The sequence below is a fragment of the Acipenser ruthenus genome, chromosome 19 (assembly GCF_902713425.1).
Source record: "Acipenser ruthenus chromosome 19, fAciRut3.2 maternal haplotype, whole genome shotgun sequence".
Taxonomy (NCBI): domain Eukaryota; kingdom Metazoa; phylum Chordata; class Actinopteri; order Acipenseriformes; family Acipenseridae; genus Acipenser; species Acipenser ruthenus.
In genome coordinates this window covers 1,763,186-1,785,294 of record NC_081207.1, presented here as the reverse complement: position 1 = coordinate 1,785,294, position 22,109 = coordinate 1,763,186, and the positions used below count along the sequence as shown (strand labels likewise).

Here is a 22,109-nt window from a genome sequence, read left to right as displayed (position 1 = left end):
CCTGGTATATAATCACTTCCTGTCTTGTTCTTCAAACTTGCTGCAGTGGGGTGACCTACAGCACAGGAAGCAGGATGCAGCAGTTTATCTAACACGTTGCTTTATGAACATTTTAAACAATACGAACTGCATGCATTAAAACAGGGAGGGAACCCGTGATAATGTAAATAAAGTTACGAGGAAGGTAAGAATGTGGATTTCAATAAGCACTATCTGGAGCTCCTGTAAGAAGGGTTTCATTCTTTATCACCAATAGGGTCTCCGTGTTTCTCTGATGCCTGTGGTTTAACACTCCCCTCCTCTCTACAAGGGCGCTGACTTTCAAATCGCAGGTGTCTGGCCTAACCACACCAAACACGGTTTTTCCAAAAATAAACAAGTGATTTAATACTACTTAAAGCAATAGAAGTACTTAAGTCATTTGAAAACCAAAATTTAAAAAACAAACAAACCGCACCAAGCTTGCCATTAGGTACTTATCCACAGACAAGCACAGGTGACACAATAAACAGAAGAAAAAAAAAAGAAAATCGAAATCCTACAACGCTTTCTGCTGACTATAGCAATGAAAATCTAAATAATAATAACAGTAATAATAAAGTGTTGTTACAGTTTGTGTAAAATATTTGATACTATTACTATAGCTGTAAATACACATATTTTTGGTATACTTTTTATGTACTCGGAATAAGGAACAAATCTTATAACTGTTGCATTGAAGAAGCCTAGTTTTAAGAGTGAAGAATTTCAATAGAAATCTTAAATATGGGGCACTGGCACATGTCCTTTTGTTTCTTTTGGGTCTTTTCGCGCAGTTTACTTTTGTAGAGGCAACGTTAAAATAAGTAAGTACAATAAATAATCTATATAAATAAAATAAAAAAGAATCTGTACAGTTACAATACCGCCACTATAAAGTCATGCGAAAAGGGGAGTTGATCTTAATTTATGATGTGTATGTGCAGAGCTGAGAGTGTGTGTACATTCTTTTGGGGGGTGGGGGGGGGCTGCACACAGCACCTTGTGTTCCTGCTCCAGACACCCCCCCACGACGCACCCAGGGATTATCCAGCTGTATAAGCGCCTTCTGTCAGGGAAGGTGAAAAGTGTTGCCCTCGTAATAAAATGATCATTACAGAAAAGTCCTCTGCCTCTGCCTCTTAAGTGTTGAAAGGGACAAGTGTGACCTGTACAGAAATACCTACAAATTACAAACTCATTTATTAGGCTTGACAGTGATTTTTGTTTGTGTGCGCCCCTGTGTGTGTGGCAGACAGCTTGACTGGCGCCCCATTACTCAAAAGTAATCCCTATTTAAAATAAAAGAATGTATTTGTGTGTGTGTGTCTATATATATATATATATATATATATATATATATATATATATATATATATATATGTATATATATGATGTCAGGCCGACAGGCTAGTGTTGAAAGATCAGCCTGTCAAAAACATTTAGCGTGCGTCTACTAACAAAAACAAGTACAGCGTAGGGTTGTGTTCAAATTTATTTTACAGTCCTTCATTTTCTGAAATTGTCATTTTAATCCCCAATTCATAATTGCCCTTTAAAAAAAAAAATACAAAAAAGAAAGTCATTAAAGAAACAGCACCTAAGCACGTTAATTCTCCTAGGTAAGTCCTGTTGACAAGTCACTCGTTTGTTTTAGATTCTCTCCAGATAAAGATCAAGGCCCATGCTTGGCTAGGAGACAACCTGCTCGCTGATGCAATGTTAACTGTGTGTTGGATCCTGTTGCATATACAAGCTGTTTAAGCAGTCCTTGGCTAGGAGCAGCAGCGTGACTTTTGTTTTCTCTCTCTATTCTAAAATGAATGCAGGTTCATTGTTTTGTGATATTAAAAGAATCAGTAAATGCCAGCTATTCAAGATTAATCTTGCATGACTGAGACAGATAGCTGGGAGAGGGGGGGTGGAGTCAGTGTGCTGTATGTATTAATAACAGCGTCCGTCTTGTGCAATGACATGAAATTATCTAGGGATTTGTTAAAAGAGCTTGTGTCCTTTTTTTTTTATCTTTCTGGAAAATAAACTCAAAATGATTCCACACAACAAAGCCATTCACTCATCTGTGCAGTGCCTGGCTACTGTAGCATGACTAAATTATAGTGATTACATATTTCTGACAGCAGCTCTAATCGTATAAACACATTTTTCCAGCGGAATGAATCATTCTGTCTGCCTGTTGTTTACATGAGAGTAATTACGTGATGCTTAATTTAAAGAAAAGAACGTCAACAGATTGGCATCGCTGAACTTTCTGCGGGGGGAGATACGCGCTTGAAAGCTAAGAGATAACTGGTCGGTTGTAACTGCTCTGCTGCAGTGAACCCAATCGTAACAAGTGACCTTTTTATCTGTGGAATTGCTGTTGTTTTTAATGCTCATTGTGAGTGCGTAGCGGTACTGAAAAGAAACTTGGAAAGATTCATTGTGGGGACTGCTGGGGTTTGTTCCCGTGGTTCATTCTTTTGTTCAGCCCTTGTTGTTTTAACTATAGGGCAGGCACCATACTGTACAACATTGTCTTCTTTTAATATTCGGCACAGTCATTTCTTTTGATCAGATCTTTCTGAGGCTGACTTCTAGAGCTGCGGGATCAGCATTGCTTCTCCAGTAGTGCTCTCAGTAATCTAAGTTTCTGTTTTTTTAACCAATTTTTTCTTTCTTTCTTAATTTGTACTGCATTTAAATCGCGGTGACTGTTTGTGAGCGCACTGGACACGAATGCAAAATACATGGTCCAGTGGTCTACAGCATTGATGTAGCATAGGTTGGTTCAGTGGCCCTGCCGGTGTGCCATAATCCCCTCCTGTCAAAAAAACAAAACAAAAGACCAACCTGCCTTAACCCAACCCTGATCTGGAGCGGGTCACCTTCAATTAGGCAGCTCATGTCAGGCTTTAAAGAGAAAGCAACCAGCCCTGCTACCTGGAGCTGATGGGACACTGACAGGCACAGATATAATGACGAGCATACCAGCTGGTTCCAGTGAGGTTAGACACTGGTAAATGAGCTACTGCAGGACAGGAGCAGGGCTTTGACAAGAGCAGACTTTTCCAAAGAAGACACAAGACTACAGCTGAGCTTGAAGTCACCCAATGGGAGCCTCCCACGCTAATTATATTTTCTCTGTTTCTTTCAGAGTCGTCCAAGTCGCAGAATCCGAGTCGCAAGCAGTCTGTCTCCAGAAGCCTGAAGCACCTCTTTCATTCTTCAAACAAGTTTGTGAAAACGTTAAAAAGGTACAAATGGATTCATTAATGTTAGATGTAATCTTGCTTGAAGGGGTTAGTCCACAATGCCCTTGTCTCCTAGCTGTGCTAGGTCTGCAGGGAACTGGTCATGGCATTGTGGGGATCCCTGATGTATATCCCTGCAATGGTCCACACTGGTTTTGAGCTGGATGGTCCTGCTGGTTAAAGAGAGTCTAAAGACATCTCTGTTCACTTGTTTACAGAAATCCCACACCCAATTAGACAGCTGCCCTCTCCACCAGGGCGGGATCTAGGGACAGGAAACCCAATCAAGCCCCATTACCATTTCCTTTCTAGGAAGCCTTTCTGTCATTGCTGACCCTGATGTGAAGAGCAGGTCATCATGTCAGATAAGGTCACTGGCCCGGATGATGAACAATGATTGGTTACTGTAGCCTGTCCACAGGACAGCACACAATAACACCATGTTTTTGACGGATTGTGGGGATTATGTAGGTTGTTTTTATTTTTTGTCAGGAACCTGATGGGAAAAAAATTTGAAAGTTACTGTAAATGTTATCCAAGTGATTTGAAGCACAATAACAAGCTTCAAGCCCTCTTTAAAACAAGGCTTTCCAAGATACCATTAGGTTTAATGCTAACGGTCCTGAAAAAAACACCTGATTTTTTATTTACATGCACATTTTGCAACTCCAATTAACTATAGCAATGTTGGAACTTCAGTTGTGTGTTTCGTGCCTCTCAGTACACCATGTCCTCGCTCTTTCAGGGGGCTCTATGTGGCAACAGTGTTCTATCACAAAGACGACATTCTGGTCACCAATGAGGATCAGATCCCCATTGTTGAAATAGACGATTCCTTCACCAGCTCCATCATGCAGGACTTTCTCTGGTTCACAAAGGTATTGCGTGACATGACAATTATCTTTTTCCATCAAATACTGTTTGTACAGAGGTTGCTATTGCAATTGAGTTTGGTTGCATGTGGATATCACAAGATGGGTAAAATCAGCTAGCAGGGACGCCTCTGTGATTTTAGGATTTACCAAGCACTTAATAACACACCTGAGGTTAACGAGACAATTCCTGGAGACCAGAGGCCCAGGTGTGGATGGTTAGGCTCAAAGTACAGCCTGTGGTGTGGCTCACACTGAAATTCAAAGGAGTCTTACCAGTTACCCTACATAGACTTTGAGAAGTGTCTCTTTCCAAAGCAGATAACGCCTTGCCTGAAGGACGTTCTTGCTTTTCAGATCTGCTATTAATCCTGTTTGTGTCCCAGGGCAGTAACGGAAGGCTTGTCTTTTCAGCTGTCGTGCATGTGGGAGGATGTCCGCTGGCTACGGCAGAGCATGTCTGTCTCCATGTCCTCCTCGTCTGTGCTCCAAGCTCGGCAGAAGATGCTGGCAGCAGCCGGGCAGTTGCAGGTCAGTCACAGTGACACATACAATCTCCCTCCTTCAGCAGCTCCTTTCCACTAAAAGCTGCGGAGTTCGAGTTTACGCTAAAACGGGAACTCAATTGGTTTACTGCATTCTTCCACAGTTCACCTTTTTTTTTTTTTTTTAAAGTCTTGAGAATCAGCACAATGTAATCAATCCCATCAACCTTGCAGTTTGCTAACTTGCATGACGGCATCAGCTGTCAATGTGGTATGAGGTCATCTGTTTTGTAGTTCTAGTTCTAGGCAGTATTACTAGTCAGTGGTTTACATTACTGCATTTTCCTTTGTTTAAGATCTACTCAGGCAACTGTATTCTCGTGGTGATTTGTTACAGCTTTCAACCTGTCCGAGTGAGTTCCCTCTGACGTGACAGCTCCTCCTGTGTGATAGCGCTGCTGAGATTCTCTCTTCTAACCTCAATGAGCAGCGAGAGAGCCTCATGAGCGAGGGGAGTCTGTTTACAGGCACATTAAGAAAGGGAAATTAAACAAATAGCAAGTGTGGAGAGAGGAGGCTGCAAATGGGCTCCGTTGTATTTAGTTGCCAGGGCCAGCAGAGAAATAGTTGCCACTGAAGGAAGGGCAGACACTTAGGGGCTGATCTGACCAACCTATACCCCCTGTGAAGCCTTTTTAGGTTTTCTGCATTAAAACGTTTCGAGCTCTGCTGGTCCTTTAAGAGTTGTCCACTAAAGATAATTGTGAACCTTAATCAGCGTTAGCTTTTAAGAAGTGCAATTGCAGCAAGATATAAAAAATGTGAACTTTATAGAGTTCTGGTACTATGTTTTGGTTGGAGCTACTCCATTAACCTTACCTGTTCTGTGTTTGAAAGAAACACCTGCTATAGCAGACATGCATTTTCATATTGAAACATGATATCTGCTACATCATTAGTTCTCAGTTTCCATGGCTTGCAAAACAGATTTCTTAAACCTAGTGTAGTACCAGATGTGTTTTAAAATTTAAAAAAAACATGTTCACTGCAATATGTACTCCAAACTGCACATATTGAGACCTTATAACCAATGGAAGTCTTAGAAACAGCCACTGTAAGCAGCCAACACAGAGCCCAATGATCACACTGCCTTATGTGTATAATAAACACAGTCAAGCCTCACAGTGCTGCGCACAGGGCAGCGCTTGTAAGACAGCACTGTTGGTAAGCTAGCTGAACTCCAGCATCCACACAGTAAACTACATGAGATTGTCCTAGCTCACCGAGTGTGCTGCAGTTTGTTGTACACCCTGTATAGGATTGTTTGCGACCAAGCGTCGAGCAAGCGAGACAGTCCGCCAGCTCACAGGGAGTGAAATGTGAAGTAATAAACCTGGAGATCCCAATCAGCAGGAGTCCAGGAATCTCGTCAGACCATGAGTGTGGCCTTGCTGGAATTCAATTAGCTTCCCTCAGTGTGAAAGGACAGGATTGTTTACTGGTACGCGAGTTCAGTCTAAAATAGCCCTGTCCTCTGGGAGTGCTTTACCCCCCTGGACAGGACTGCACATTGGTTTCAACATGAATGTAATCTGCAATACGAATCTGTGTGGGAGTGGGACCTCGCAGTGCACCGGGGTGTAATTCGTTCTCTGTTCAAATAACAAGGTGGATTTTTCATAGTTTTCATGAAGGGATTTGAATGTTTCACACCAACTGTAATGATGTTTCTATTTCTTTCCAATTTCAGAGGATGTCAGGTTAGGTTTAGGGTCCTATGTATGAAGCCAGGCAATTATTTGACTCATTTCTAGCATAAGTCAAAATGATACCCTACACAGCAGTAAAAATAAATGTACCTGAGTTCTATTACCGGGATACAATATAAAATGTGTAAAATACTTGATTGTAAGACATGTAGAAATAGTCAAGATGTTTGTCGAAGACAATTGCTCGTTTCTTTTGTTACAAAGAGGAAATAACATTTTTCAAGAGTGCATATGCAACTTAAAAATACAGTACCGGTATAAAACATGGATCATCGTTTATTTTTTTCTTCTCTTCCATAGAATTTGCTTGGCACGCATCACTTGGGACGTGTTTATTACGAGCCCATTAAAGACAGACATGGCAATGTGCTGCTAGTTACTGTAAGAGAGGTGGAGAGCCTCTACTCCTTCTTCAATGGCAAGTGGATGCAGATATCCAAACTGCAGAGCCAGAGGAAATCCCTCTCTACCCCGGACGAGCCCACAGCTCTCGATGTGCTGCTGATCACAATCCAGGTATTGCTTTATAACTCAGAGCCCTCAGCAGCTGAGTCTGGCAAAACTGTCGAACAGAACTTCTGTCTTTGAAAACGATGACTAAAGAGTTGACAGACGAGAGAGGTGTTCAGAGATGACAGGCCTATTTTCACCTCAGGGATATGATTGTATTCTGTTTTTTTTTTTTTTCTGAACCCCCCTCTGATCCCCGAGATGGACTTGCAGTGTTTAAGGGTTTGTTGTATGTTTGAAGGGTTATGAAGGTTCACAATAACACGCCACTACTCTGGCTAAAACTGCTCTTATCAAGAATGAACATTTCTGTACATTTTAACAATGATGGTATACAATAACACCTAAAAGGGGAACGTAGCCTGTAGCCACAATATTATTACAAACCGCTGTTTGTGATCTGCAGGATGTCCTGTCCTATCAGCGGAGGAGCCAGCATCGCCTGTCTCCAGGACTGTACCTGGGCTACCTGAAGCTGTGCAGCTCCGTGGATCAGATTAAAGTCCTCGTCCCACAGAAGCTGCCCAACGTCCTGTGCCACTCGAAAATCCGAGACAACTGCAACGTGTCCAGGTATCGTCGGCTGAAACAAATACTGCAACCAACACTTGTGTTGATCCGTCTTGAGCACGGTTTGAATTCGCACTCTCAAACTTTATCCTGCTGTAGGAGAAGTGGCCTTGAAAGATAGCTGGAATCTTTTGGAGGTTAAACAGAATTGTTATCCACAATGAAAGCCTGCTGTTTTCCTGTAGAGTGTATTGAGAGTGGAGCTTCTCCACCACTGTGCAATGTGACTCATAAGCAAGGCACCGTCGGTGCATGCATTATTGTAGGTGTACCAGTACCCAGTAATGGTGCGCAGGAACACATACAGTGATCAGTTCAGAGCAGATTTCCCAGGGCCTGATTGTTCAAACGCTCAGCACCTGTTCATTTCAATAATGTACGTACACGAGGGAAGTGCTAAAACACAGAGCTGTGTTTCCAGCCCTGTACCTGTACAGCATGTTTAACACGGGGCTGTCCTGATTTAATGCAGTTTGCCTGAGATGTCTTGAGGTATTTAGCCCGGTTTGATACTGCGTGTAAAAGGAAGCCCTACTTCAGGAGCTGTTTATTTGGGCGCTATCAGATATTATTGTTATTCCTCGTAGCTAGGTCTGAAGCAGCTAGGTACAGATATTTATAAAACGCTGGCTGGCTCGAGCAGAAGGGATTCTTGTCTGTTAGAAAGTGCGAAGTGAAAAACTGGCACCTTTCTCAGCCGAACTGCTCTATTGGGGGGTTAAAAAAAAACATGAAAATGTCAAAAATATGAATCCCAATTTCATGTTTTAGTAATTCACTGTGCAAAACTCTCCATATAGAAAAAAATGCCACAATATATAAGTATTTTGGTCACTTCTGTAGAAGCCTTTTTGGTAACACTTTAAAATCATTTCCTAATGAATTCCTATTGAATACCTCAGGAATAACACCTGAATATCTTCTGCACATCTTCCGAGTTCTGAAGCTATTCATTTTGAATCCAGCCCTGTTACCTTAGTGAATTTAATAACCTGTATTCCTCCCATGTTTCTTTGTAACAAATTATATTGATCCCATGTATATAAGTCACGCATTCATGCATGAATTAACACTTCTCGCAGTCCCCTGTTCATGCATCAGTGCATGCCTTATACATGTGATCAACATCATGTGTTACAACGAAACATGGAAGGAATACGGGCCATTATTTTAAAGTGTTACCATATTTTTTGATATTGGCTGACAGCCCCGGGACGTTCTGTCTGTACAATTCAGTGTGTCCTGTTGCAAGAATAAGTTCACATTCCAGTCTCACTTGTTTGTTTATTTTAATAAAAAGGCCACGGTGGTGACCCCAAAAAGTCTGGACAGGGATCCTATTATCCTCTTAAGTGATTTAGCACCTCAGCCTCTTGTGTTACTCAAAAGCCATTAAATGCAATGTCACGGCCAGAGAGCAGTGCTGCAGTGTGTCTGCATTTATTTTAAATATGGGATTACTGGGATTTCAGCAAAAGCTGACAAATAGCTACTGGAGAGAAACAGCAATTCTTCTGTCAGCAGCAGTACCCTGTAGTAAACTGCTTCCAATAGTTCATACATAAAGACACATTTCAATGACTTGTTAACTAAGCCAGTGAGACCGGGCTAACGAGCTGGCTGTGCTTGATTGCGATCGTTGTGCTTTCTTTGCCCTGGTTTCATTTGCACTGCTTGTTTGCAGAAGTCATTTTACTGTGCATTTCAGCACCCCTCGCCATGTCTGTTAACATTAGTGTAATGAAAAATGGATTACATTTTCTGTGACATGGACTTTTATTAGTTATTTTTTTAAGCTCTTGTGTCGTTCTATGAATAAAAAATATGTATAAATTAGTGTTGGGATGTACATGTTTTCCATGTTTGAATAATCTTTCAAAATTGAAACCCATCTTTTGAATACTCTGAATTAGCCAGAAAACAAAAGCGTCATTTGTACCATATTAGAGTAGTATAACCCTAGTACCTCATCAGGTTGCCTGCTAATTAAAGGAAAGCTCTTCTGTACAGTACAGACCGTGCCTTATTTATTTCAGACGTCTGTGATGCATTGATTTCCATCACATGACATCTTTTTTTCGATGCAGTCATTTATAAATTCTGGTAAAGGAACGAATCCGAAAAAGGTCGCTATTTCTATATAGATCTATCTGTTGGGATATTCGAAGGTCTGTCCCAGCACTAGAATAAGTGAAATCTAAAGAAATGCACTCTGTTTACTCATGCCAAGTATCTCCTTGTGTGCCTAGAGATGAGTGGGAATGGCTCCAGAAGCTGTCTGGCCCTGCTTATGTGGAAAGTACTGATCAGACGCCTGCCTGCCACACTCAATTGTTCTTCTATGAGCTCCAGATGGCTGTGAAAGCCCTGCTTAAACAAATCAATCTACCTCTGCACCAGGTACCTCTGACAGGGAGAGATGCTTTCTTTTCTTGTCTTTTTTTACAGTTCTAGACTAGACACATATATATATATTTCATGTCAAAAGTATTTTTAAGCTATGATAAAAAAAATTGCTTTTTGGCCAGATTTGAAGATATTTCCAACTATTATGTGGTTTTGGCTGCACATAACATGGTACTGTATTTTTAGAAGTAATTTAACAAAAGTGTACATTTTAATTTGAGGACAATATTGAAACTCTTTGAAGTCTGCGCCTTTTCATAATTTCAGCAATGGCGGTATTTTGATCCGCCAGCGTTCACGTCAGGGGTGGCCAAAGCTTTTCTTCTAAATTGAGTAATTGAACCAATTAAACCGCTACCCGGACTCTAGTAGCAGTGGTTCATGATATCATTCTGCCTATTATTTCATTATATAATTTTGCCTTTTACCTATTAGAGTGGAATGGCTATATATATAAAGTTTACATACCCCAATGAAAATGTATAATTTCTAGAAATTTCTCGAAAACAAATAATTATAGGAAAAATCGCTTGCAGCAAAAATGAGTAAAAAAAGTTACAAAAAAAAGTTACAAGAAATAGATGTCTACAATTATTTATTTCAGCAATTTTTTTGCAAATACTCCAAAAATGGTCATTCAAAAGTATTCATACCCTGACAAGGAAAATGAAATGAATAGCTAGTTGAGGCACCTTTAGCAATAATAACCTCTTTTAAATGATTAGGATATTTGTCAATGAGCTTTTGGCATGATTCTTTAGTGATTTTTGACCATTCTTCAACGTAACATTGTTCCAGTTCATTCAAATTCCGAGGACTTCTCTTCTGCTCAGCCTTCTTCAACTCATACCAAAGATTATTCAATTGGATTTAGACTGGGACTTTGACTATGCCATTCCAGAACCTTGATTTTATTCATTTTTAAACATTCTGAAGTAGATTTTGATGTGTGCTTCGGATCGTTGTTGTGTTGGAACGTCCAGTTGCGCTTTAAATCAAGTTTTGTAGCGGAGGGTTTCAGATGATTGGTCAATATCTTTTGGTATGCTATGGAATCCATTTTACCATGTATTGGAACTAAATTTCCTGTGCCATTAGAGGAAAAACAGCCCCATAGAAGGATATTACCACCTCCATGCTTGACAGTAGGTAGGGTATTCTTTTCTTTGTACACCTCACCAGACTTTCTCCAAACGTAATGACTAGCAGCATGACCATATAGCTTGATTTTTGTTTCATCACTCCACAAAACCTTTGACCAGAACTCATATCCATCATTCAAATGCTGTTTTGCAAACTTTAAGCGATTGTCCTTGTGACGTTTTCCTGAGAGTGGCTTTTTCCTTGGCCTGCGACCATTGAGATCTTCACCATGCAATACCTATGGATGAAATGGAAACTCCAGTCCCACTTGCAGCCAATTCACTTTGAATATCTTTGGCAGTCAATCTCGGATTGTTATTAACCTTCCTCACAATTCTTCTACTTGTTCTTAGTGAAAGAACCTTCTTTCTTCTACACCGAGGGAGCGTTGTGACAGTACCATGAGTCTTGTACTTCTTGATAATAGAAACAATAGTTGAAATTGGGATACTCAAATGCTTGGAAATCTTCTTGTGTCCTTCTCCAGCTTTATGACAATAAATCATTTTCTGCCTAAAGTCAGATAGCTCTTTACTTTTTCCCATATTGACATATTGGTAATGACAGCAATCATCCTATGCCTAACCCTATACTCTCTAAGAATGTTCACCTACAATCCAGCATTTTCTAGACTTAGGTTCTGCATTATCATATTGAAATTTGTAGCACCTATTTGTAGGACCAATACTATCATAGCATCAAAGGGTACGAATGCTTTTGAATTAGCATTTTTGGAGTTTTGCAAAAAAAATGCTGAAATAAATAATTGTAGACATCTATTTCTTGTAACTTTTTTTTTTCCTCATCTACAAAAGCAAACACAGTAATATTTCCATTGGAACGGCTTGTGTGAATGTGTTCCCATTGTTTTTGAAATGGTTCATGTCTCTGTTGGTTGAATGCTGAGCTGTAACCCTCCCCTCTCTCAGTGTTTCTGTGCATGTGTCCCTCCACAGGCCAGGCACTTGCGTCTGTACACACAGGAGGTGCTGGAGCTGGGTCACAATGTCTCCTTTCTTCTGCTGCTGCCTGCCTCAGACGACGTCTGCACTGCCCCAGGACAGAGTAACCCTTACACCCCGCTCTCAGGCTTTCTTAACCTCCCTCTTCAAATGTTTGAACTAGGTATACTGGCTTCTGTTTCACCTAGAAATATTAGCTTATAAAAATCCACAGAGTCCTATGTGTTCCCCCCTCGTCCCAGTGGAAGACCAATGAATCACAAGCATGGCATGTGGAACGGGGCTGTGTGTGAAGCTCAGTACAGCGTTGTAGAAAAAAACATGACTGCTGTGGCAGTTCCAAATTATTGATGGTACACTTAAAATTCCAATCATGCAGGAGCTCATTTATATGGTCCTTCCAAGGGCACGGGTGTTAATAGTCTCTATGATTTCTTTTTAGCATACTCTGCCTGGTAACTTTTGAAATTATTATTATTATTATTATTATTTATTTCTTAGCAAACGCCCTTATCCAGGGCGACTTACAATTGTTACAAGATATCACATTATACATTATTTCACATTATACAGATATCACATTATTTTACATACAATTACCCATATATACAGTTGGGTTTTTACTGGAGCAATCTAGGTAAAGTACCTTGCTCAAGGGTACAACAGCAGTGTCCCCCACTGGGGATTGAACCCACAACCCTCCGGTCCAGAGTCCAGAGCCCTAACCACTACTCCACACTGCTGCCCAATGAACATTCTTTTGTCACACTTTCACAAACTCCTTTATTAATAAGATAAACACCAGGGGTCTACACGAGTGTAATAAACTAACTGTTTTTAGATACAAAAGCTGTCTATTAAACTCTTTTAAAGTTAGTGGGGATGTTTTCACCTCAATACTCAGTGAATACTGTTAACAGTAACAAGCCCACGCTTATATATGACTAATGAAGCATTTGAGGTGCTTGTCAAAGGGTTTACACCGGAGCCAAGTTTGCCCCCCATTCTTATCCGCAGTGCATTGAGCTTGGTGGTCTCTGACAGGCCTCCAGGGTACAGCTCAGGCTACAAAAATTTCTGTGCAGACCCTGAACCCCTGTGGTGCCCCTCAAGACTCTGGTGCAGCGAGCAGGCACTTTCTCTTGCTTCATGTTATTTCAGTAAAATTATCAAAAATAACATAGCTGTATACTGATGCAGGAGCCGCTATCAGTGGCAACTTCGTTACAGTCCAGAGGCCAGTGATTTGTTTTATGAGTTCCAAGTCTGGAAAATGTTCAAAAAATTAAGAATTCTTTGGGTCTCCTTCAGAACAGTTAGCAAGTTGTCTCGGTCGCTTAGCAACTTCTTTCTATATATGTATATGCGTTTTGCACGTTTGCGAAAGCGTTGACAGCGTGACTTGCATCTTGTTTTTTTCTCGCAGTTCATTTTTGCACTTACAAGGAGAAATTCATCAGCCTGTACTGCCGCTTGTCTGCTGTGCTGGACCTCGACTCGCTCATTACCCAGCAGTCCCTGCGAGAGGCCATCTCGGACACGGAAGTTGCGTCGGCTAAGCAGAGGCATCAGCAAGTTCTAGACAACATGCAGGTACGCACTGTATTTGAATGCTGTGATTACATGCAGATGCACACTGTATTTGAGGCTCCACCAGTTCATTAGCACAGTTAAAGTGGTTGTGAATGTAGCTCACAGTGTCCGACCTCAATAGTACTAGTGTGACTAGAAGAGCTACTAAAGACTCCTAAACTTCTTGAATATAATTCAGGATGTCCCCGTCTACATTGAGTATTTATAGAACTTGTATAGATTTTCAATCTTATAGAAATCCAAAGTATACATGCCTTACATATCGTATTTCTAAACCACAGTTTGGCTCCCGACAGTAAAATCCACTCCCTGTGAACACAACAAAAATAAATCTTATCCTTTTTAACGGCAGACAAGATATACTGAGAAATAGTGTGATACAATATTATTGCTATCAGGTTTCTACTTCAAACCAAAAGCAGCTGTAATTTGCCTTGTGGAAAAAAAAACATCTTAACCTACCACAGTAACCTTTAAGATTAACCACAAAACCACAAGTGCATTTGTGTGATCCCAGATCTAAGGAGCCTGAAACTCGCTACACACACCACATGTTAAGGGCTGTAGAGGACCGTCAGGAAAAAAAGCATGCGTATGCAGCACAGTTATGAAATATGGAATCAGTTAGCACAGGGTATAGAAAGTGAATGTGTTGGGTAAACTGTGTGAAACTGAGGGCGCTTCTGTCAAAAGCAGATTATTTGACAGAAACAGGCCAGGGTGTTTTTTTTTTTTTTTTTTTTTTTTTTACCTCAGATTGCTTCCATCTTTCACAGCTTGGATTTATACCACCCGTACAGCCACTAAAAATCTTTCCAGGGTAGCTGTGATGGAGAATTTTATTTAGACACTTCAGAGTGGCACCAAGTGAACCCACAGTGTGGTTAAAAACAAAGCTCCAACAAAACAGGTCTATCGGTCCAACATGTCAGTCTGGCTCATAGTTATCTGACTGGCTGTCTTATCACGAAAGTATGTAATACATCATCATGTATTATATGAGTGTTGTCTTTAGTACTTTAGTATATATATATATATATATATATTTTTCTGTCAATGTAATATTCTGCTGAGTGTTCTAGAACCTTTAGCGTTGCCACTAGTGTTCTGACTGCAGACTTGTCAATGGAAGTTAAGAGATATAAGCTGAAGGTAAGCCAAAGCCACTTTGCGGCTTGGAACGGTTTCAGGAGACAAGATTTCAGGCCACTGCATGGCACACCAGGGGAGATACAGCAAAGTTGCCTCAAACTAGGTCTCCTGGAACCAGGTTTCAAGCCACCGTTCCAGAAAAAGTGACTTTGTGTTCCCTCAGCTATAGAATCACAAATTCATTAAGCAGGGAGTCTCAGTAGATGGCATTTGAAGATAACACTTCTAATGAATTTCAGGATCCTTTTAACTCGTAGAGTTGAACCATCACTCTGACTGCTTTTGAAGTGTTCAGATGTGCCTTTGACCAAACTCTAATATAAATGCGTTAGCGGTAGTATCACTGCCAGACACGCAGCACAGCCGAGCCGAGAGATAGGATGTGCTCTTACGACAGCTATTCTTTTAATTGCTGCAGTCCATAGAGGAATTAATAAAGATGAAGTGGTTACGATTCCTGCCTGTTTGCCATAGTTTAGACGTAGATGCCTGAGCCAAAGCCCCTTCTGGTTTTGATTTATGGCTATGATTGGTGTAGTTTAGGCCGTTATCTCTGAACTGTGATATTATGAAAAGTGGACAATGGGCCCGCAGTGGCCCGGTTCACAGCCGTTCTCCTTGTCGCTGGGCAGGGAGCGAGTCACACAGCGGTCAGTCAGTCACTTCAGTCGGTCAGTCGGTCCTATATTGGGCTTGTTTTGTTTTGCCTGTAACACAACCTTACAGAAATACAGTGGCTGCTTTGTGAAACCGAAAGGGGGGGTTCAAACATATTGAACCCATGGAGTTATGTAGATAAACATTTTATAGAAATTGTATATTTTCAGTGGCAATGTATGTTTAGAATGCACATACCCTAAAAGGTTGCCTCTCGAAATATTTGAAGTAAAAGAATCATGAATTCACACAGCATGTATAGATTATTGGGTTCCTGAATAATGGCGAACACTATTTGTTGATTCTTCTTTTTAATTGTTTTAGTGGTATTGAATAGAAAACAATATGGGATAAAGAAAAGAAAAAACACTTACAATGAAACAGCTGCTTGGGTTTGTGTGGATTGCTGTTCTCCAGTGTAAGAAAAGCAGCGAGCAGCTGTCTCTTCATTCATTTCATGTTGAACGGTAAGTTAGCCCAATCCATACCGATGACCCTCATCTGACTGTCGGACCCTGATTGCTGTGGAGAGCTTGGTCTGAATAATCGTTTCATGCAGCTCTGATTAACTGGCTCGCTTGTTCTTTTTTAAATTGAAAAGCAAATGGATGAGATGTGGCGTGAGATGAGGTGGATCATGGACGTGCTGCAGTATGCCCGCTACAAGCAGCCTGTGGGTGGCCTGCCTGTGCCGTGGCTTGTGGACTCCACGGTGGAGCACGTGCCTGAGAAGAACGACTCCACGTCCTCGCACATGGACTACCTGCCCACGCCCTCCCCCTCGCCAGAGATGCATCGCAGGAAGGCTGTGAGCGGTGAGTAAACAGCTGCGTGTGATGGTGACACAGCATCCCATTGGAGAGCCATGCGCTTTGCAGCACTGGAGGTTAGGTACTGCTCTTTTAGGTTAAGCAGTGCTTTGATGAACAATGAGAATAACTAACTAATAAACCTTCTCTGGAACAGTTGAAAAGGGTTTCAATGAGCTACAGGCTTGATTTAAGAAACCAAAATGGACTTAAAGTTTGGGAAACGGCTGCCAAAAAGCTAGTGGACGTCTCCATATGACTGCATATTATTATACTGCATGTGTTGGAATGACGCAAAATGAGTTTAGAGATTGCCACCTTGGACGTTTGCACTTACACTCAATAGAATATTATAAGAAAGTAACTCAGAGATGCAGAGATTTTACACATTACAAACACACTGCATAATTCATCAGCACATTTGTCAGTCTCTGCTTGTCATAGCAGGGCGCAGAGCTGTGAGGGAAAGCTCAGTGTGTGTGTGGTGTTTTCAAATGGTATTTGTTGTTCCAGACTCCCAGCCTTGCTCCGATGAAGAGGGCTGCTCGGAAGTGTTTCTCCCCACAGACAGCGACTACGACTCAAGCGACGCCCTGAGCCCGCGAGAGCTGGACCTCGTCTACTCCTCGTCCCAGGACATCTCCCAGCAGGTGCTTTCGGGGCTGAGCGGGAGTGCGCCAGACGTGCTGCAGGTGCACGACCTGAAGTCGCCCCTCAGCCCCAGGGAGCAGTGCAACAGGGGGCCCTTCGACGCAGACACAGACTCCTTCACGAAGACCATGGGCGGCTTGACTCTAAGGGGCACAGACAAGGCCACTTCCGGCAAGCAGCCAGGGAACAACCCCCATAGCAAGAGGAAGCTTCTGTCCAAACACCATCACCACAGCTACTTCAGCTGCCACCACCGCTGGCTGCGCGTGCACAGCGAGAGCCAGGCCGCCTCGCTGTCGGAGGGGCTGTACACGCAGCAGCGGGAGTGCCCGTCCTTACCGCTGGAGTCTGCCTGCGGGGGAGACATGAAGACCGTAGCAGAGCTACCGCGTAGCTCTTTCTTACCTCACGCCTCCAGCCTCCCGGAAGAAGGGAAGGAGAGATACAAGGAGTCCAAACCGAACGTCCGCAGGATATTCGTGGAGCCTTGCAGAATGCCGTTGTCCAATGAGGGCTTAAAAGCGTGGACTCTGAACGTAGGAGAGTCTCCTCCCGCGGTGGGAGACGCGAGTGCCGTAGCTGGAAGTGTGGGACAAGACATCGACTCCGATGACCAAACCAATTCTCAAGTATCAGAAATATTCAGCAGTACACTCTAGGAGTATAAATGCTTTTACTTGATCGAAGATGCTTTATCTTTTTTTTTTTTTTTTTTTTTGAATGCAATTTGTATATGATACGAACGTTGTTGGAATCTGTTTGTGTTTTTGTACGTGTTCTATAACTGAGCATGCAAAGCTGTTTTTTTTTTTTTTTTGTTATTTTATGTATCGTGCACAAGGCTTACTGGGATTCTACATCCTTGAATTAAATTGTAAAAATAGAACTTAACTAAAGTTGCTGGACAACTCTTTAAAGTAAGAAAAATACACCCATGGCTCTTGACTGTTCTAATAATCAATGCAATGCTGAGATAAGCACTGCTTGTAAGATTTTAACTTGAACAACTGCGTGCACCCGAGGCACAACAGGCAAGTAACGTAGTACGTTTTAAAATTCAATTCATTGTTCGAAAAATATAGTTTAAAAATAAGTTAAATTAAAAAAAGAAATGAAAAGTTACCATGCTTATGAATTGGCACTGTTCAGCCATATGTTTAAATATAGGAACACAGTGGAAGGCTGCCTATCCAGCCAGCAGAACTGACATATAGAAAGGTATGTGTAAAAGCTAGATCCATTCAGAATAAAAGAACACATAGTACATAATCTTCCATGTTTCACTCTGCCATCAGCATTGATTCAGAACGTCGATTTAGCTCTAATCGGCAGTGCAGTCGTAAATCTGAAGGTACCGCGACGGTACTAAAATATTGATCTTCTTAAACAAGAATGATTGTACAAATTCACATGTTATTTTTGTACCGAACTTCTAGAAGCTCATCTAATAGATCATGCATTTATCCAATGTCTACAAGTATTTCCACAAAGTGTCATTCTCGATCTTGTCAGAGTGCTTTACTTTACGTGTCTGTGTGTCAGTGGCTTTGTTTCCACAGTCCTAGTCGATACACTGTTGCTGTCGTCTTCGTCAGCATTTTTAACCTTAAAGAAGTAGATTGTAGTAGAAGTTCCTAATGCTCATGTCATTGCATCAAGAGAACAACTGACTGAATCAGACAGTTGGGAGGCAGATGTGAGTAATGTGACTTAGCTTTCCTATATTCCGGCTAGACTACACCACTGGCACTGATCCTAGACTACCTTACCTAAATTAACAAGCAGTAGTCCAAGATTAGTGCTAATCGGGGTCTGTGAATTCCATCATGTGATTTAAAAGGTAGCGTTATTTAAATATGCCTCCTGTTTAGATCACTGACGTACAATAGAAGGGAAGACCCCCTTAATGTTCTGTTCAGGTATTCCACATTCCACTGTGATTCCAAAAGCGTTCCATAAAGGTACCACTGAATTCCAGTATGTTAGAGGACATTCTATTGCACTTTTGTATTCTGAAACTTGATATTTGGACTACATTACAAAAAAACATTATTTATCGTTTTAAGTGTAAAAAAAAAATGATAGTGACTGCATCCAGAGTAAATGTATTTTTAACCACACAGCTAAAGCCAACACTGTTTATCTGTATTTATTTGTGCAGCGCATCCTGCTGTGTACTGTTTTATGTGTGAAGTATTTAAGACCCCAGATGGGCTTCTTTGGAATTGTGTTTTTAATATGTTTGCAGACCAGAGTAAAAAAAGAGTATTTTCAGAAAAATAAGGGTTTCGTTAAATCTTTATATGGTAAAAAATATAAATATATATATTATCTGTGCAAAGGGCAGAGTTAAAGTTTGTAAATAGTGTTTGTTTGCTAGTTGCAATCGTCAGAACGTTAATATGTGTTGTTAGTAATACAGTCTGGTGTATGTTGAACAAATAACAAATACTGGCATTGTATGTGCTCTGGAAATATCAGTTTGATAGCCATGAATAAGCATATTGTCAACACTTTAAAATAATGACTGCAGATTCACAATGGAAGAAGAACTCACAGGAAGTGCACAAGATATTCAGGTGTTGTTCCTGTGGGGTTCAGATGGAATTCATTGTGAATTTGTGGCTATTATTCTAAAGTGTTGCCTGTCATGTGGCTGACCATACACACACACACACACACACACACACACACACACACACACACACACACACACACATAACATAACCCACGGCTTTGCAACACTCACACTGAAGACATACTGTATGGAAGTGCTAAAAGTGTGATTCTACATGAAGGGGTGTATACAGCCTCTTTTTAGAATGTCTTTATAACAGCTTTTTATATTTCCTTACAATAACAATCGTTTGCCCAGTACAAGGAAAATTACTCCGTTTTTATTTTTTATACTATCTCAAACTGTTGCAGTTCAGTATTTGGTATTGCCTCGCATGTATCTCAGGAAAGTTTAAGTTCCTCCATAAAATGTAAATGTATTATTAAATACAAAAAACAATTGTTTTATTTTTGTAAACCGCATAAAATGAATTTCAGATGCTCACCGCGCTAAAGGAGCACATTTTAGAGAGTTAGAGAGTAGCAGATGTCATTATACAGTTTATGTCTGCTCTCTCTCTCTCTCTCACTCTCTCTCTCTCTCTCTATCTCTCTCACTCTCTCGCTTTCTATTCCTCAGCACTTGCAAAGGCTTCAGCCCGACAACGTCCTGTGTGGCCCTCACAAACATTCTGTGTTCGGTTCAGTCCAGAGTTTTCAGAGCATTCTGGAATATTCAGATTTATTCCGGAAGGCCCAGCTGTCATCTGATGACCTGTTTTCAGTGTCATAGGCTTGTAAAGCTGAGGGAACACGAAGCTGCTTTGTGGCTTGGAACTTAGTTTCAGGACACTAGGTTTCAGGCCACTGCATGGCACACCAGGGGAGACTTGGGGGTTGATACAGCAAAGCCACTGTTCCTGAAAAAGTGGCTTCGTGATCCTTCAGATTAAGACTTTGAACACAAGGGGGCAGTCACCCGCTGATCATTTTGAATTGAATGGTCATGGATGTGAGGAAGGTATTCTTTCTCCATGTGTGTGAGTGGGTAGAGAAGTGAGGAGGTTTTTGCTTCATAATTGGTATATACCAGTCAACTTTTCCTGAATGCTTTTGAAGCAGGCCAAGGCAAGATTTACTGAGCTTCAGTGCAAAGTTAATATACTGTTCAGTTTCCAAAACCGGTATAATGCGACTCAGATGTAGGTTACTATTTATTACAAGTTTTGAAACAATAGCTTTTTATTCCCCTTAGACAAAAAGTTGGAATGAAATCTTACTAAATCAGGTTTTGCTGGACTCATCTACATTCGTGGTTTTAGAGCTTTTAACCTTCTCTCATCTCACCGACAGGACCAAATCCGTAACAACAGCGTATGAAAGATATTTATCATCAGAACAACTTGACATTGCTGAATGTTTGTGAGTAGAGGCCAATAAACCAATAACATTTAGTTTGTTTCTTACATTTGACTTCATTATCCAAAGTTAAGCATACCAAAAATCTGAAATATCATTTGTTGTTTGAAACACTATGAAAGTAAATTATGTTTGTGAATATATATATATATATATATATATATATATATATATACATATATATATATATTTTTTTTTTAATTAAGTTTTAAAACTGTCTTTGCATGCGTCGCAAGCTTTTGTTCTGTTTTCACTAGCTTTTGTTCCGAGTTGTGCTGCTGTTTTCTTTGAATCAGTTTGGTTTGTGCATTCACTTGTTGTTGGTTTTTTAAACTGTAAATTAAACGTTGAGAAGTTTCTCATTGCTGGGACAAACCAAGTGAGTATTTTGATCTCCACACTGGAAACATTTTGTAACATATTACTTAACCAGATTATTCTATTGTAAAACTTTTACTGTACTGTGTTTTTGATCCAATAAGAAAAAGCCTTAACTGTTGGCATGTTTGTGGACGGCTATTTTGTTACAAGAATGTATGTTGTTGTTATTGCCATCTTGGAAAAAAAGGGCACATCGCTTTCTCCAGTAAATGATATTCTTCAGAAATTTGCAGACTGTTTTTATAGTGTTATTACAAAGTTTGGTTTGAAGTCATTTTGAGGTGTAACAGTGCACTAAACATTCCTAAAGCTCAACTGAAATATTAAAGAACCTTGACTGTCTGTTTACCTGAGTTTTGTTTGAACTGTTTTACAAATCCCAGGAATCAAACAAGAGTTACTGTGAGCGGTAGATGTATTTATATAATAATAGATATATATAATTTTATTCAGCTTGTTTTATATAAACCCTTGAGTCACTGCGTGTATAACTGTACCATGTTAACTTTCCTATCTTTGCTCTGGTTTATGATGCATGGATCTGCATGCTCAGCCCAGCATGCTTCAAGCCTCTATTGGGGGGTATGATTGGTAAAACATTATATCCCTTGGGGGTGGGGGTTGGTTAAACATGGTATAATAACTAAATACTAAAAAACTTGAAAGCAAGAAAAGACTTGGAACACTGTAACTAATTGCAAGGTTGCAACACTAAATGAGTGATAGTGACAAAACAGTTCAAAGGAACTGTCGCGGGTCACACTGCCCAAATTTGTATATTGCAACTGATGAAGATTACAGTGTGGTGTCAAGCCTGTTAATATTGATGATGCTTTCTGATTTGACATTCCAAAGCTGGGCATTCGCACCTGGGACCGATATCCTAGGAGAGTAAACACCCCTAC

The 22,109-nt window shown here is 40.7% G+C and overlaps 1 protein-coding gene across 3 annotated transcripts in view; it reads left to right on the top strand.

Moving 5' to 3' along the window:
- The window catches only part of LOC117424152 (ankyrin repeat and fibronectin type-III domain-containing protein 1), a 127,301-nt gene extending 105,759 nt beyond the window's left edge, over positions 1-21,542 (top strand). For all 3 annotated transcript variants that reach the window (XM_058992307.1, XM_058992306.1, XM_058992305.1), the window contains exons 15-24: positions 3,173-3,272; positions 4,015-4,147; positions 4,556-4,672; positions 6,696-6,911; positions 7,312-7,478; positions 9,725-9,875; positions 11,981-12,149; positions 13,413-13,579; positions 15,990-16,203; positions 16,711-21,542. In XM_058992307.1, the coding sequence (XP_058848290.1) occupies positions 3,173-3,272; positions 4,015-4,147; positions 4,556-4,672; positions 6,696-6,911; positions 7,312-7,478; positions 9,725-9,875; positions 11,981-12,149; positions 13,413-13,579; positions 15,990-16,203; positions 16,711-17,507 (2,231 nt within the window). In that variant the 3' untranslated portion in view covers positions 17,508-21,542. The remainder of the gene's footprint in view (positions 1-3,172; positions 3,273-4,014; positions 4,148-4,555; positions 4,673-6,695; positions 6,912-7,311; positions 7,479-9,724; positions 9,876-11,980; positions 12,150-13,412; positions 13,580-15,989; positions 16,204-16,710) is intronic.
- The last annotated feature ends 567 nt before the right edge of the window (positions 21,543-22,109 follow it).